The following is a 15942-nucleotide window of genomic DNA, read 5'->3' on the forward strand; positions in this document are numbered from 1 at the left end:
GTATCATAGAATAGTAAAATGGATGGGAAGAGAAGAGAGAATAAAATTCGTTACCATAAGTTAAGCCTAACCACCTATGTTAAAAGAGTCATTATTTCTGCTTGTAATAATTTCTTTTTATCACTTTCTGTATTAGTGTATCTCCATTTAAAAATAATTTCCCTAGATGGATCCATTTGCTTTCCATTTACCCTATTTTACTCTCATAAGAGGGTATGAAAAGAGAATCTTTCCAATGTATCACACAAACCCTGTGTATTGACGTGTTGAGAAATCCAGGATGGCTGTATAGCAGAAACATACCGTAAAATATTTTCATCAGTCTGTCTTATTGTCACTGTGATAGCTTAAAATTGTTAATAAACACTTGCAGCAAATTTTGCTTTCAGAAATGTTAGTAACTTTGTTTTGAAAATCGTGTTTAGTACTCAGCTACTTTTTTAATCACCTGTTCATTTCTTTTGCTTTCCATCTATTCACTGTCTTCAACTGCCTGAAATCCAAAAACTCCTCAACTTTTTCTACGACTTCAGTCTTAAGTACCACTATTTTCTTTCTGATGTATTGGCTATACATTATTTAAATTCTGCTATAATCGATTCTTGACAGTGGAAGGAAGAAGATAGTTTGCTACTCACCATAAAGATGACACATTGAGTTGCAGAAAGGTACAGTGAAAAGACTGTTACACACTTAACTTTTCGCCAAAGCCTTCCTGAGAAAAGGAAACACATACACATTCATTCTCAGTTAATACACACTTGACTGCAATCTCTGCCAGCTCAGTGCGGAAGATCAGCTGTCATGTTGAATGGAAGTAGCAATATGGAGGGAGCAGGAAAGGGGAAGGGATAGCAGCATACAGGTGGGAGGAAGAGAAGAGCACTGTCTGGTGGAGTGTGCAGGAACCACACTGGTGTCCAAAATTACAGCAACAAACTGCTGTTTCCACATCCTGTGTTTAAAATAATTCACGATATAATCATACAAACTGTCAACCAGATGTCCATATGATCGTATTCTGCACAGAAGATGGCATTCCAGTCAATGGACAACCATGCCAACAATAATGTCAGAACACCTATGAAACGAGGTGGAGTTTGCTGGGTAGCCCCACATCCACAATCATTGTGAACACAGTCATAGATGGTGCAGTATGGCACAGAGCAGATGCCTACCAGAATGTCTCCTGTGGAGGACCAGAGATAGAAAAGAAGCAGGGCAGTCGCAAACTGATGCAGCTCGATAGCTTAGTGTGCATCATTCCTTTGTTTCTCGAATGTGACAACAGTGTATACAGAACAAAACTGTATCCCAAAGACCAGGGCAGAGCCAACCACTTGTGACTTCAGAAGAGAGAACTGTTATTTGGCTGTAAGGGCATGACAGTACCACCTTAGTACTGCACAGCAACTGGCATGTGAACTTGCAGCATCCACTGGATGTGTTGTATCGAGGCAAATGGTGTGCAGAAGGCTCTGGCAGAGTGGCCTTTGTTGTTGGAGACCTGCTGTACGTCTACCTCTGACGTGTCTTCACAGAAGGAATATCTAGAATGGAGTCATCAACATGCTACCTGGGCAGTCAAACAGTGAGCCAGTGTTGCTATCACAGATGAGACCTGATTTAGTCTGGCGAGTGATTCTCAATGGGTTTGCATCTGAAGGGAATGTGGAACACAATTTCGTGACTCAAACATTGTGGAAAGAGCTGATATCGAGGAGGATCCCTAATAGTGTGGGCAGGGATTATGTTGAACACTCGAACCCCTCTTCATGAAATTGTATGGGTGAATCAACTGCTGTCAGGTATCGCGACAAGATCTTGGGACCTCATTTAAGTTTGTTGCGAAGTGCTATGGACAAGGACTTCGTATTGATGGATGATAATGTTTGACCTTATACAGCACAGGTGGTTGATGTTTTCTTGGAAACAGAAAATATTGCACACGTGGCGTGGCCTGCTCACTCTTCTGATTTGAATCTCTTAAAGCATGTCTGGGATGCACTAGGGAGATGGCTTGCATCACATCAGTGTCCACCGGCCGCTCTCCAGGACTGCAAGCAGCTCTGCAGGAAGAATGGGCGTTATTGCCTCAACATGAGACTGATGACATTATTCACAGCATGCCCTGTCGTTATCTGGCCTTTATTGCTGCCAGAGGTGGTCACATCCCACAGTGAGCAAATTAACCAGTTGTTGGAACGTGTGTGCAAATTCATTAAGTTGGAAAGAACAAAGAACATCTTTGTCTACCATTAAACATGTTGTAGTTGTTTATGTTCTGTGTTCTTTACATTATTTGTACTTTACTATTGTATATTTATACTGTCTTGAAGCAAAATAAAACCAACCTTGCAAAATTTCCATTTATTGGTTTAATTTTGGATGCCAGTATAGATAGAGGCATGATAAGACTGCCACCAGACACAGTGTCGGGAGGCTGTGGAGGTGAGACAGAGGTAACAATCAGTCCCTGCTTAAAGCTGTAGGTCCTTCGCAGAGTCTCTCTCCTGAAACAAATTTCACATTTCACCCCACTGACACCCCATGCTCCCATCATCTGCATGCTGCCCAAAATCCACCCAACCCAAAAATCCTGGATGCCCCAATGTAGCTGGTCATTGTGCTCCCACTGAAAGAATTGCAGCCCTCATTGACCAACACCTCCAAACAGTTGCCCATAATCTATCCTCCCATATGAAAATACCAACCACTTCCTTCACCGACTGTCCACTGTCCCCACCCCTTTACCTCCTGGATCCCTACTCGTCCCTGTTGATGCCATTACCCTGCACACTAACAGTCCTATTCCCATAGTCTTGCTGCTATTAAACAATTACCTTTCCCAATTTCCTTCAGACTCCAAACTTACTACCTCATTTCTAACGTGAAACTACTACTTCTTTGAAGGGAAGGAATATAAAAAAATCCATGGCACAGTCTTGGGCACCCGCATGTCAGCTTCCCTGTGCCAACCTTTTTGTGGGCTATCTAGAGGAGAACTTCCGAGCCTCTGTAATATTAAGTGGCGAAAATGTTTTTGTGTGGTGAAGTTTGGGATGTGTATTGTTGCTTAACAAACAAAAATCAGAATACCACGTTGTATCTTACACCAAATATCACGGATATCTTACACCAAATAAATAACACATATCTTGCACCGGGGTGTTGCATCTTAATGCTGCTGTAGGTTCATCTTGATGTTACTGCATCATCACTCAGGAATCGTGCAATGGTAGAAATAAGCCCCAGGAATTTGTGTTTACAGAGAGTTTTATTTTGCACGCTAGATGTTCGGCAGCAAACTAAGACTGATCTCAAACTGCACTGAACTGGACCAAGACTGACTTATGGTGGCGTACAAGTCGCCTCTATTTATATGATTTTAAACAATTACTGACATTGTTACATATTAAATTTGCATATTTAACAATTAAAACTTTTACATACATCTTCCCAAATTACATATAAATTTACCCGAAATAAAAGTGGGTAATTTCCTACAAAGACAGGAAAGAATCTGTTTTTATTAAGGCTATAAATTACATGTTTTCTCATTGCAACAATATATTCCGTTAACTTGCATATATTACTATACTTACTTAAAGGATAAACACCCTATCACTTTCAGGTGAACAGAGGGAATAGTTTTATTGAATGAAAGGCCTAGATTCAATTAATTACATTTTGTATGAGTAAAACTTTACATTTCTATATAGTTGTAATTACAATTCCATTAACTAACACCAATTAAAACAGGAGTGTGCTTAATTCTGACTGAAAAAATTGTTATGCCTTATTTCTATTAGGGATACAATTTGTTTTTAGCTTGAATACATAAAAATAGCTGTCTTTCGATGACAAGAACTATCAGAATTTGAAACGTTAATTACTTCATAATTACAATAGCAGTTTTATTCCTACCATGTGCCTGAAGTTTGTATGATGTACAAATTGTGATGGTACATCAGCTTTTAATCCAACGTGTTTCCTTCATTCTGCAGTGTAAACAATGTCAAAACAATGGTTTAAATTAGTGCAAATTACTAATTTGCTGCAAAAGAAAATTTTCAGTGTATTCGAATCCAGATAACCAGAAAAGACAAAATCAAAGCAGAAGTTTGAATTTGTGTAAATTACTGATATTACACAGATCTTTGGGAGAGTGCAGATGAGACTGGAAAAGGATACGGGGTACCAAAAAGGGTTGTGATATTACACCTCACAAAACACCAAACCCTAATCTGGTTCAGGTTCATTGACGGTATCAACATAAAAATGCTTGATTTCAGTGGCTGCTTCTCTTTCTAGGCTACATGGATCCTCCCCTCCATCACCAGCTTTTCTGAACTGTGCAGTTGTGAGTTATGCTTACAACACATTCTCCACTCTTGAAATTATCCTGGCCTCAGCCTTCGGTAACCTACTACCCCCAACCTTACAGCCAACAGTTTCCATGTGCCGTTCCTATTCACAGCCCCACAGCTGTGTCTGGTGGCAGTCTTGTCATGCCTCCTTTTAGTTCCCACATGCTCTTCTCTCCCGTACCCTGCTATTCCATCTCTTCCCCTTCCCTGCTCCCTCCAGACTGATGCTTCCATTCCACTTGACAGTCTGAGCTGTCAGAGATGGCAATCATGTGTACATGATGTGTGCTTGCCTGCGTGAATGAATTTGTGTGTGTGTGTGTGTGTGTGTGTGTGTGTGTGTGTGTGTGTTTCCTTTTCTGAAAAAGGTTTTGGCCAAAAGCTAGGGGTGTAACAGCCTTTTGGTTGTGCCTATCTACAGCCCAACGGGTCATCTTTTACAGTGAGTAGCAATCTGTCCTTTTCCATATATTGCTGATATTCAAACCTGGAGTTTCCATATTAATGTCTGCTGTATTAAGTTCTTCCTTTCTTTATGGTAGGTTGCCTGTACTAGAGGCAAACACTACATGATGTTCTGCAAAATAAAAGTGTATAGGATATGCTAAATTAACCTGCATTCATTTTTCATTTTCCCAGTTTCAGGATTTGAAAACTTCCTTCAGGACTGCTGAGAATAGTTTCAGATCCCTGGAATCTCCTTCCATATCTCCTCCTTTTAATTCTGAATTTTTCACTATCTCAATGAAGTCAAGTGGTGGCTGTAGCATTGAGCATTGACATATATGTATGTTTCCATATACTAACATAGGTTGAATCAGTGTCGTATTTCTTAAAGGCTGTTAGTGCAGATTTGTTCAAAACTGAATGAAAAGCTCCCTCAAAATCTGCAAATAACAGACAAGAGAAGAGATTTGTATCAGTTGGTCTTTTTCGTAATTTCTTTCATGACCTGCAAATGTTCCATGGTACTTTATGTACTTATAAAGCAAATTTCCTCCATTTTATGATGAAAAACTAATTTTTTTTCTGTGCGATTGGATGATAAATTTAGTGAATATCTTCAGCTAGCAGATGCAAGGCATATATTATTTAGTTTTTTATGTCTTGTTTGTCTCTTCTTGTGAAGTACAATAATTACATCACTGTTACAGTTTTAGGTAATTTTCTTTTTCCACAACATTTTCATTATTGTTTCTAATTTTTTTGCAAGTATTCTCCTTAATCCATAATGATATTGACTAGATAATTGATGGAAAATGGAAGGTACTAACAGCTACAAAAAATCACAAAAAAGAGAAACTCATTCTGTAATTCAAGGCAAGATGAACACACACAATTATTTTGTATTTTGTTGTCAGAAATTTCAGGATGGAGAATTAACAAAAATTAGGAAAGACTACACACACTTGCCAGTAAATGATGGGTGATGCACAGACACATTTAAAAAATCAGATCATTGCTCCAGCTTTCAAACTGTTTTTGTTAAACACACACACACACACACACACACACACCACACACACACACACACTTAAAAACTAATGTAGTAATGTAAACTTAGAAACTAACGTGATAATGTGATAGTGTACTTTCTGATCTCTTCACTGTGTTTATATGCCACCTACCATTCATCAGCATGTGAATTGCTGTCTTTGTTATTTAATTTTTTTATATTATACATTAGCAGTATCACTGATAGTTGAAATGTGGTTGTGGAGTTAAGGAAGTGTGATTCATGTCATTAGATTCACTTTTTACATTTAAATCACGAGAGGCAGAAACTGGTAACTGTTTACTGATTAATTTATTTTAGTCTTTTTCCTTTTATGCTTGTTTCAGGTTTGTTACCGTGTGATGATGCAGCTGTGTGGCGTGTACAGCCAACCAGTCCTTGCAGTGAAACTGCTTTTTCAGATGAAACGAAGTGGTATACAGCCAAATGCTATTACATACGGCTTTTATAACAGAGCTGTATTGGAGGCCACTTGGCCCTCAGACTGCACTAATTCTAGTCAGCTGCTGTGGAACAAGCTAAGGTTTGTGCACCTTTGAGGTATAGACTGAGGAATAGTGTGAAATACTGGCTGTTATATTCTATGTTTATATATACGTATAATCTGAAATGAGGTGATAGTGTGTGGGATGAATTACTGTTGTAAGCCTCCATATGGTATAAGATATCACTAATTTTATCTTGTTTTGTGAGACATTTGTAGGAGGGCACAATATGATGACGAATGTACACTGCTGTAATTTCAACACTGAATCACACTGTCATGCACAACACCTATCTTGTAATATTTTGCGCTGGTCTTGGCTGAGCACCCCTATAATGCTTTTTCAATAACTAAACAAACATGTGCTCTGCTCTTCTTTCGGGTTTTGCTATTTCTGCCATCAGTCCTACGTGGTCAAGATCCCAGACTGAAAGTACTAGTCAGGTATTGGTCAAATGAGGGTTTTGTTAGCTACCTCCTTCCTTAGGATTCTTCCAGTGAATCTGCCTGCCTCTCCTATTATTATTGTTATGTGGTTGTTCACTTTAAATCACTTCATATGCATGCTAAAATCAAACAGTGGAATATTAACTATGTAGGAAAAGATAGATTTCTACTTACCGTAAAGAAGAGACGTGTCTTCTGTATGGTAAGTAGCATTCTATTTTTTCCTGCATTGTTCGTATGCATGCTTGGATATGTAATGTAAGTGACTGATTCCAGTGAGTGTTTGGCAATCGTAATCAATAATAATGGATCTTTCTACCTATTAATGTGCAACATCTTACATTCATTTATGTTGCGGGTTAACCTCCAATCCCAGCACAAGGTGCCAGTGTTATCCCTGCATTTTGTTACAGCTATCCAGCATTGTGATTTCTCTGTATACAACAGTGTTATTCGCTAACACTTCATGGAAATCTGTAGTTATGTGCACACTGTTCACAATCTTGAGCAATTTTAGGTAATTTTCTATCCCACGGTGACTAATCTAAAGATCTGTCAATTTGGTGTTGGTAATATCTTTAAATGGAAGATCCATGGTACAACCTTCGTCAGTGAAACAATTTCAGAAAACAAAAATTGGTATTTCAGCTTTCTCTCTGGCATCATCTGTTTCAGTGTGATGATGGATAGTAAGTGACTTAGTAGATGGATTTGATCTGTGTACAATAATAGTATTTTTCCATTGATACTCATCATTTTCTATGTCAGAGATAAATATTTTGTTGAGGGCTCAAGCATTTGGAGCTGTATCACATTATTGCAAAGTAGGGTTCATCGATATGTGAGTTGGGGTGGGAATCTATAAAACATAGACATTTAGCAGAGATGCTGAGCCACGATAGGCACAACAAAAAGATTCACACAATTATAGCTTTCGGCCATTAATGCCTTTGTCAGCAGTAGACACACATACACATACACACACGCGCACACACACTCACGCAAACACAACTTGCACACTCGTCTGCAGTCTCAGAGAACTGAAACCACACTCAGTTCTCTGAGACTGCAGACTTGTGTGCAAGTTGTGTTTGCATGAGTGTGTGTGTGTGTGTGTGTGTGTGTGTGTGTGTGTGTGTGTGTGTGTGTGTGTGTGTTTGTATGTGTGTCCACTGCTGACAAAGGCCTTAATGGCGAAAAGTTATAATTGTGTGAATCTTTTTGTTGTGCCTATCGCGACTCATCATCTCCACTATATGGTGAGTAGCAACTTTCCTTCTCTGGTATTGTTACATTCCAGCCTCAATTTTCCATTGTTTGATAAACATAGACATTTTTCATTCTGGCAAGACATTTTCACAAAACTTCAATCCCAAACTTTCTCCTTCGAACACCAAAATATTTCCTTGACTCACACTTACACAGGGAGGATTGACCACTGTAATAAAATAAGATAAATCAGAGCCCACACGGTAAAGGCTGTTAGACAGTGGTACGGTGGATAAGTAGTCTGAAAGTAGTTTTGTGAATCCCCTGCCAAACATTTAATTGTAAACTATAGAGTAATCATGAGCTGTAGAATCCTTGTTCCTGCTACCCACTGTAATCACTTGAGTCTTCTAATCTGTAGCATGTAAAAGAACACACCGAAGTTATAGTAGTTATTTGACGGTGTTCAAGAAATGTCTTCACATTAACTTGCCCTTCACTTCTATTTACTGTCATCAGTATTTAACTTTAACATCATATGCCCTCATAAAGAAAATATGTTGTGTGGAGATGCAAGTAAATATTCATGCTTAGTAACCAACAGAGCTACATTGCAGTGGAAACCTGAGAAATCCTGTATGTGGTTGTGAGCGGGAAAATAAACAAACTTGTTTGTCGAAAGATGATAGAATATATCATATGATAATGGAATACATTTAAATTAAAATCATCCACTCCCTTTTCACTACCTTTATCCCCCTAGCTCCCTTAACCATCAACTGTTGAATCTTCACCTCCATTACTACTCTTATTTATTGAATACGTGAGGACAATCTTTTTGAACACAAAATGTTGCCCTGATGAATCTCCTCCATTTTGTGTGCCATGGAATATTTTTTAATTACTCTAATTAATATTCACACATGATGTTCATGCCATCAGCACTTTATGCTATTCTACTTGAAACAAGTTAGCTTTGTCAACCAAATCAGCTTCAAAATGAATTAAGATTGACCAGTTTTGTAATTGACCTCACTTTAAGAGAATAATGTTCAAGTATTGGAATTAGTCAAATAATGTTGCAAGAACAGTTTACAGTATTGTAAAACAGCACCAGTTTTTTGTTTTGTACTTTTATCTTTTCATTAATAAACAAACCATTTCAATAAAATTCTTATGGATGCATGGCTGTGTCATTATGTAAATAAAAATTCCAGTATTTTGTCCACTGTCATGAGCATCTTTCAATGGATGGACCACATACAACATGTCACTACAGTTGCACAGGGTGTCTCAGCACAACAATCACAAATTTTCGGGAGAGATAGAGGACACCTAAATGATGGAAAATCACAGAGCAATGCATGGTCATAAATGTATTCCTGGCATAGTAGGGATGACATAAAATGCAAGAAAGGAAGGACATTAAAAGGGTGAGAAAACATGTTTATTATACTACATAGGAGTGTGGGTAAGCTACTACAAACAGCATAGTGAACGCATTATGATTACTGTATGATTAAATGATGGTCGTCCTCTTGGGTAAAATATTCCGGAAGTAAAATAGTCCCCCATTCGGATCTCCGAGCGGGGACTACTCAAGAGGACGTCATTATCAGGAGAAAGAAAACTGGCATTCTATGGATCAGAACGTGGAATGTCAGATCCCTTAATCGGGCAGGTAGGTTAGAAAATTTAAAAAGCGAAATGGATAGGTTAAAGTTAGATATAGTGGGAATTAGTGAAGTTCGGTGGCAGGAGGAACAAGACTTCTGGTCAGGTGACTACAGGGTTATAAACACAAAATCAAATAGGGGTAATGCAGGAGTAGGTTTAATAATGAATAAAAAAGTAGGAGTGCGGGTAAGCTACTACAAACAGCATAGTGAATGCATTATTGTGGCCAAGATAGACACGAAGCCCACGCCTACTACAGTAGTACAAGTTTATATGCCAACTAGCTCTGCAAATGATGAAGAAATTGATGAAATGTATGATGAGATAAAAGAAATTATTCAGCTAGTGAAGGGAGACGAAAATTTAATAGTCATGGGTGACTGGAATTCAACAGTAGGAAAAGGAAGAGAAGGCAACGTAGTAGGCGAATATGGATTGGGACTAAGAAATGAAAGAGGAAGCCGCCTGGTAGAATTTTGCACAGAGCGTAACTTAATCATAGCTAACACTTGGTTCAAGAATCATGAAAGAAGGTTGTATACATGGAAGAATCCTGGAGATACTAGAAGGTTTCAGATAAATTATATAATGGTAAGACAGAGATTTAGGAACCAGGTTTTAAATTGTAAGACATTTCCAGGGGCAGACGTGGACTCTGACCATAATCTATTGGCTATGAACTGTAGATTAAAACTGAAGAAACTGCAAAAAGGTGGGAATTTAAGGAGCTGGGACCTGGATAAACTGAAAGAACCGAGGTTGTACAGAGTTTCAGGGACAGCATAAGGGAACAATTGACAGGAATGGGGGAAAGAATTACAGTAGAGGAAGAATGGGTAGCTTTGAGGAATGAAATAGTGAAGGCAGCAGAGGATCGGGTAGGTAAAAAGACTAGGGCTAGTAGAAATCTTTGGGTAACAGAAGAGATACTGAATTTAATTGATGAAAGGAGAAAATACAAAAATGCAGTAAGTGAAGCAGGCAAAAAGGAATACAAACGTCTCAAAAATGAGATCGACAGGAAGTGCAAAATGGCTAAGCAGGGATGGCTAGAGGACAAATGTAAGGATGTAGAGGCTTATCTCACGAGGGGTAAGATAGATACTGCCTACAGGAAAATTAAAGAGATCTTTGGAGAAAAGAGAACCACTTGCATGAGTATCAAGAACTCAGATGGAAACCCAGTTCTAAGCAAAGAAGGGAAAGCAGAAAGGTGGAAGGAGTATATAGAGGGCCTATACAGGGGCGATGTTCTTGTGGACAATATTATGGAAATGGAAGAGGATGTAGGTGAAGATGAAATGGGAGATATGATACTGCATGAAGAGTTTGACAGAGCACTGAAAGACCTAAATCGAAACAAGGCCCCGTGAGTAGACAACATTCCATTAGAACTACTGACAGCCTTGGGAGAGCCAGTCCTGACAAAACTCTACCATCTGGTGAGCAAGATGTATGAGACAGGCGAAATACCCCCAGACTTCAAGAAGAATATAATAATTCCAATCCCAAAGAAAGCAGGTGTTGACAGATGTGAAAATTACCGAACTATCCGTTTAATAAGTCACAGCTGCAAAATACTAACGCGAATTCTTTACAGACGAATGGAAAAACTGGTAGAAGCCAACCTCAGGGAAGATCAGTTTGGATTCCGTAGAAATGTTGGAACACTTAAGGCAATACTGACCCTACGACTTATCTTAGAAGCTAGATTAAGGAAAGGCAAACCTACGTTTCTACCATTTGTAGACTTAGAGAAAACTTTTGATAATGTTGACTGGAATACTCTCTTTTGAATTCTGAAGGTCGCAGGGGTAAAATACAGGAAGCTAAAGGCTATTTACAATTTGTACAGAAAGCAGATGGCAGTTATAAGAGATGAGGGGCATGAAAGGGAAACAGTATTTGGGAAGGGAATGAGACAGGGTTGTAGCCTTTCTCCGATGCTATTCAATCTGTATATTGAGCAAGCAGTAAAGGAAACAAAAGAAAAGTTCAGAGTAGGTATTAAAATCCATGGAGAAGAAATAAAAATTTTGAGGTTCGCCGATGACATTGTAATTCTGTTAGAGACAGCAAAGGACTTGGAAGAGTAGTTGAACGGAATGGACAGTGTCTTGAAAGGAGGGTATAAGATGAACATCGACAAAAGCAAAACGAGGATAATGGATTGTAGTCGAATTAAGTTGGGTGATGCTGAGGGATTTAGATTAGGAAATGAAATGAGATACTTAAAGTAGTAAAGGAGTTTTGATATTTGGGGAGCAAAATAACTGATGATGGTCAAAGTAGAGAGGATATAGAATGTAGACTGTCAATGGCAAGGAAAGCGTTTCTGAAGAAGAGAAATTTGTTGACATCGAGTATAGATTTAAGTGTCAGGAAGTCGTTTCTGTAAGTATTTGTATGGAGTGTAGCCATGTATTGAAGTGAAACGTGGACGACAAATAGTTTGGACAAGAAGAGAATAGAAGCTTTTGAAATGTGGTGCTATAGAAGAATGCTGAAGATTAGATGGGTAGATCACATGACTAATGAGGAGGTATTGAATAGAATTGGGGAGAAGAGGAGTTTGTGGCACAACTTGACCAGAAGAAGGGATAGGTTGTTAGGACTTGGTCTGATTCATCAAGGGATCACCAATTTAGTGCTGGAGGGCAGCATGGAGGATAAAAATCGTAGAGGGAGACCAAGAGATGAATACATAAGCAGATTCAGAAGGATGTAGGTTGCAGTAGGTATTGGGAGATGAAGAAGCTTGCACAAGATAGAGTAGCATGGAGAGCTGCATGAAACCAGTCTAAGGACTGAAGACCACAACAACAACAACAACAACAACAACAACAACAACATGCTTAATACAGCAAAAATGCTGGGATGACTTTGGCTGGTGTATGCAGTAGATGGCTGCAACATCATATGCATGATCATCGTGACCACACTCGCTGTGAAGCTTCACTTTGTCTGCCAACACAGTGGAAGTAGGATGGCACCTTACACAAATCTGGAGCTGACAGATTTACATCTGGTATATAAACCCACTCATTGCAGTGAGTGAGGTGCACAGTTGTTGTACACCCGTTGTTACCCCATGAGGCAAACTCCCTGCCACATATTCTTTGCACACACAGACATGAGGTTGTCCAAAAAGGGAATCTTTCAATGAAAGGAGACAACAAGGTAAGCAAACACCTGACAGTGGTAGCCAACGAGGAGACTGTGCTAGGGTTGATACACAACAATCATGGTGTCAGTACAGGCAGTGTCTGGCGGATTCTGCATGACAACTTCATGTGCCAGAACTACATCCACTGTGCTAGCTCGTTCTTGTTACCCAAACATTTGACATCTTTCTTCAGGAAGTATTGTTGCAGCTATTGAATGACTTACACGTTCCCATTGTGAAGTGTTCTACTATATGGTTGCAGCATGATGGGGCCCCCTACATTACAGTCTTGATGTGCATCAACATCTGAGTGCAATGTAACATCATCAATGGATCAGCCAGAGTGATCAGGTGCATTGGCCTATGGGATCGGCAGACCTCACTTACCTTGATTATTTCCTCTAGGGATACACCAAGACATTGGTGTACAGTACTCCCCCTAACAGTGCTAAGAACCTTGTTGCGCACATTATGGCAACTGCCTGGGATGCCTGGAACACATCCAGTATTTCCCAGAACATTAGGTCTTCCATGCGCCAGAGATGTGAAGCATGCAGCATGGTCCAGGGTTGTAACTTTGAACACCTTCTTGGACGATGATCATTGTCCATTATTGTTCTTACTACTCGGTTTCTTCTGTACTACACATAATAAACAATTTTTCTCAGCCTACTCAATTCCTTCTTTTCTTGTGTTTTTGTGGCGTCACTACAGCACTGAGCTGAAACACCCTTTATATGTTCAGAAGGCACATACCTCATAATGTATTACTTGGTCCCTATACCTCCAGTTTTCAGATGACATGGGCACGTTGGCATCCATTTGTTACTGGAATGAGAGGAGATGGAGGAGGAAGATCAGATACTTTATCGTTAAAGGTTTTTACTTTATTTTTTATTATTTGTCATCTGTGAATCAAGCAGCAACTGCTGCCTTTATGTAATGATTATTAGGCACGTCCTGGCTCTACTTGAAACAGTTCGGCTCTCCCTCAGCCATGATAGAATGGCACATAATCGCTATAATGAGATCTTACTAGTACATGCGCTGATGAGACTGCCAATATGATGACAGTTTTATTCAAACGATTACACAATCTCACACACAGAATAACTGTACTGACAGGGACTCTTGATTGTGGAAGCCTGTGCTCGTACATCAACCAGTCTTCCACATTTATGCATATCTATTTTTCTTAAAACTGGTACCTGTCTTCCATTAAGTTTTCATCTCAGTCTTTTCTAATCTTTTGTAATGTGGCAGAGAATTTCTTGGTCCATCTACCATCATTTCATATGTCTACTTCTGTTTCATTCTCATTAGGGTCATATTTAAGTCTGTGTTGTGTACCAATAACATGCTACAGTCTGATTAAAATTACTTGTTAGTTTACACATCACACTTTGGAGATTGTTTCCTTCATGCCCAAAGTGTTTGCTGTTGCCAAACTGCCACAACGAATGGTCAGTTCTCTTACAGTACCTTGTCAGACTTACTTTCTTGATGTGTTTGTCTCCTGAATCGTGAGACTACCCCTTTTATTTTGCATTTCATCAGACATGATAATATCTCTCTCTCTCTCTCTCTCTCTCTCTCTCTCTCTCTCTCACACACACACACACACACACACACACACACACACACACACACACACCATTTCAAACAATGCCCAAAATATATCTTTAAAAAAGAGGGGAAAAAAAACTAAATGCAGGACAACTAAAGTTAGTATCAAATACATAGTTTTAGGGGTAGCTATGATGACTGATGACAGCCCTGGTGACAAAAAAAAGAGCAGCTTCTCTGATTTTCTACAACTAATTTTAATCATTTACTAAGTAAGTTTCAGTTTCTCAGACCATCATCAGATCACCATGTTTGCAGAAAATTGTGGTTGTTTAATTTTTCTATGGTAATGTTGTTTGCTGCCAGGCTTAGACAGAAAAATCAGTTAATCTCAATAAATTTTAATTTCTGTTTCAGTCATATAGGGTGCCTGGAATCCTCCATACATTTTAGAAAGGAATAGATATTTACAGGACTTTCTATAAGGCACAAAACATTCAAGAAATTATTTTTCTGAGCCTGTATGGTGAGTGGAATTGGGAGGATTAAAAACCAGGCAGCACTAGATCTTCACAGAGTACTTGATAAACATTTTGAACCATTGAAGACAATATTTGTTCTGTAAAACAACTGTAAGTGTGACATCAGAGAAACATTCAACTTTTTCACAAAGAGAAGATGGAAGGCCCCCTAGCTCTGAAGTAGGGGGTAGGTCGACTTTGGTCCAATCATGTTTTGCGCTGCTGGCCTCAGCAGTCTGATACAGAATATTGCCTAGCTAGTAATTGAAGTAATTGTTGCCGTGTGCTGTGTTGAGTTCTGTAGTAAAGTGATACATCTCTTGATGAGTAATGATGAACAGTTCCTGCCTCGTCGCAGGCAACGCCAGATGCTTCTTCCACTCCTCATAGAAGGACAAGGCTTAGTACATTATGGAGTGGAGCAAGGAAAGCAATAATGTTGCTGAAAGTTGCGAGCAGGTGAGCAAGAATAGTGTGTTACTTCGTCCTCTTTCCCGGCTGACAAGACGAATTGTGGCATACACAAGGGCAAGTTTCAGCTCTGTGAAAAGAATTCGCATATTTCACAAAGAAAATCCTGGGAAATCACCAGAAACTCCTGGCACAGAGAGTTAAATTTCAGTTCAAGTTTTTCTTCTTGACAGTCTCTGAAACTGCCTCCCACTTTGTCTGAATTACTTTAAAGTGATAAATTTGTTTTGTGTGTAAAAGAATTTCTTGTCACTGAGTAGGTAGATCAATATGCAATAACAATGAGTGTTTAGCAGAAGTCCTCATGTAGCCTACAGGATCAGGTATTAGCCCGCTATGCCAAAGGTAGTGGGTACCAACCATATCGCATATCAAATGCATGTTTGGGGTTTTTTACATCATAGCAGATATGCCTATTCACAGAGCTGTAGTTCCCCTGACTATATAGTCTTTTGTGATAGAAATTATTGCCATCACTAACTTCATTCGGTTACATGTGGCTGCATCATCTGATA

At 39.1% G+C, this 15942-nt stretch overlaps 1 protein-coding gene across 3 annotated transcripts in view; it reads left to right on the forward strand.

Moving 5' to 3' along the window:
* Positions 1-15942, forward strand: part of LOC126198446 (DENN domain-containing protein Crag) — a 345330-nt gene that overhangs the window by 122697 nt on the left and 206691 nt on the right. For all 3 annotated transcript variants that reach the window (XM_049934770.1, XM_049934769.1, XM_049934771.1), the window contains exon 16: positions 6213-6409. In XM_049934770.1, coding sequence (XP_049790727.1) covers positions 6213-6409 — 197 coding nt within the window. The remainder of the gene's footprint in view (positions 1-6212; positions 6410-15942) is intronic.

The sequence above is a fragment of the Schistocerca nitens genome, chromosome 8 (assembly GCF_023898315.1).
Source record: "Schistocerca nitens isolate TAMUIC-IGC-003100 chromosome 8, iqSchNite1.1, whole genome shotgun sequence".
In the NCBI taxonomy this organism is placed as follows: domain Eukaryota; kingdom Metazoa; phylum Arthropoda; class Insecta; order Orthoptera; family Acrididae; genus Schistocerca; species Schistocerca nitens.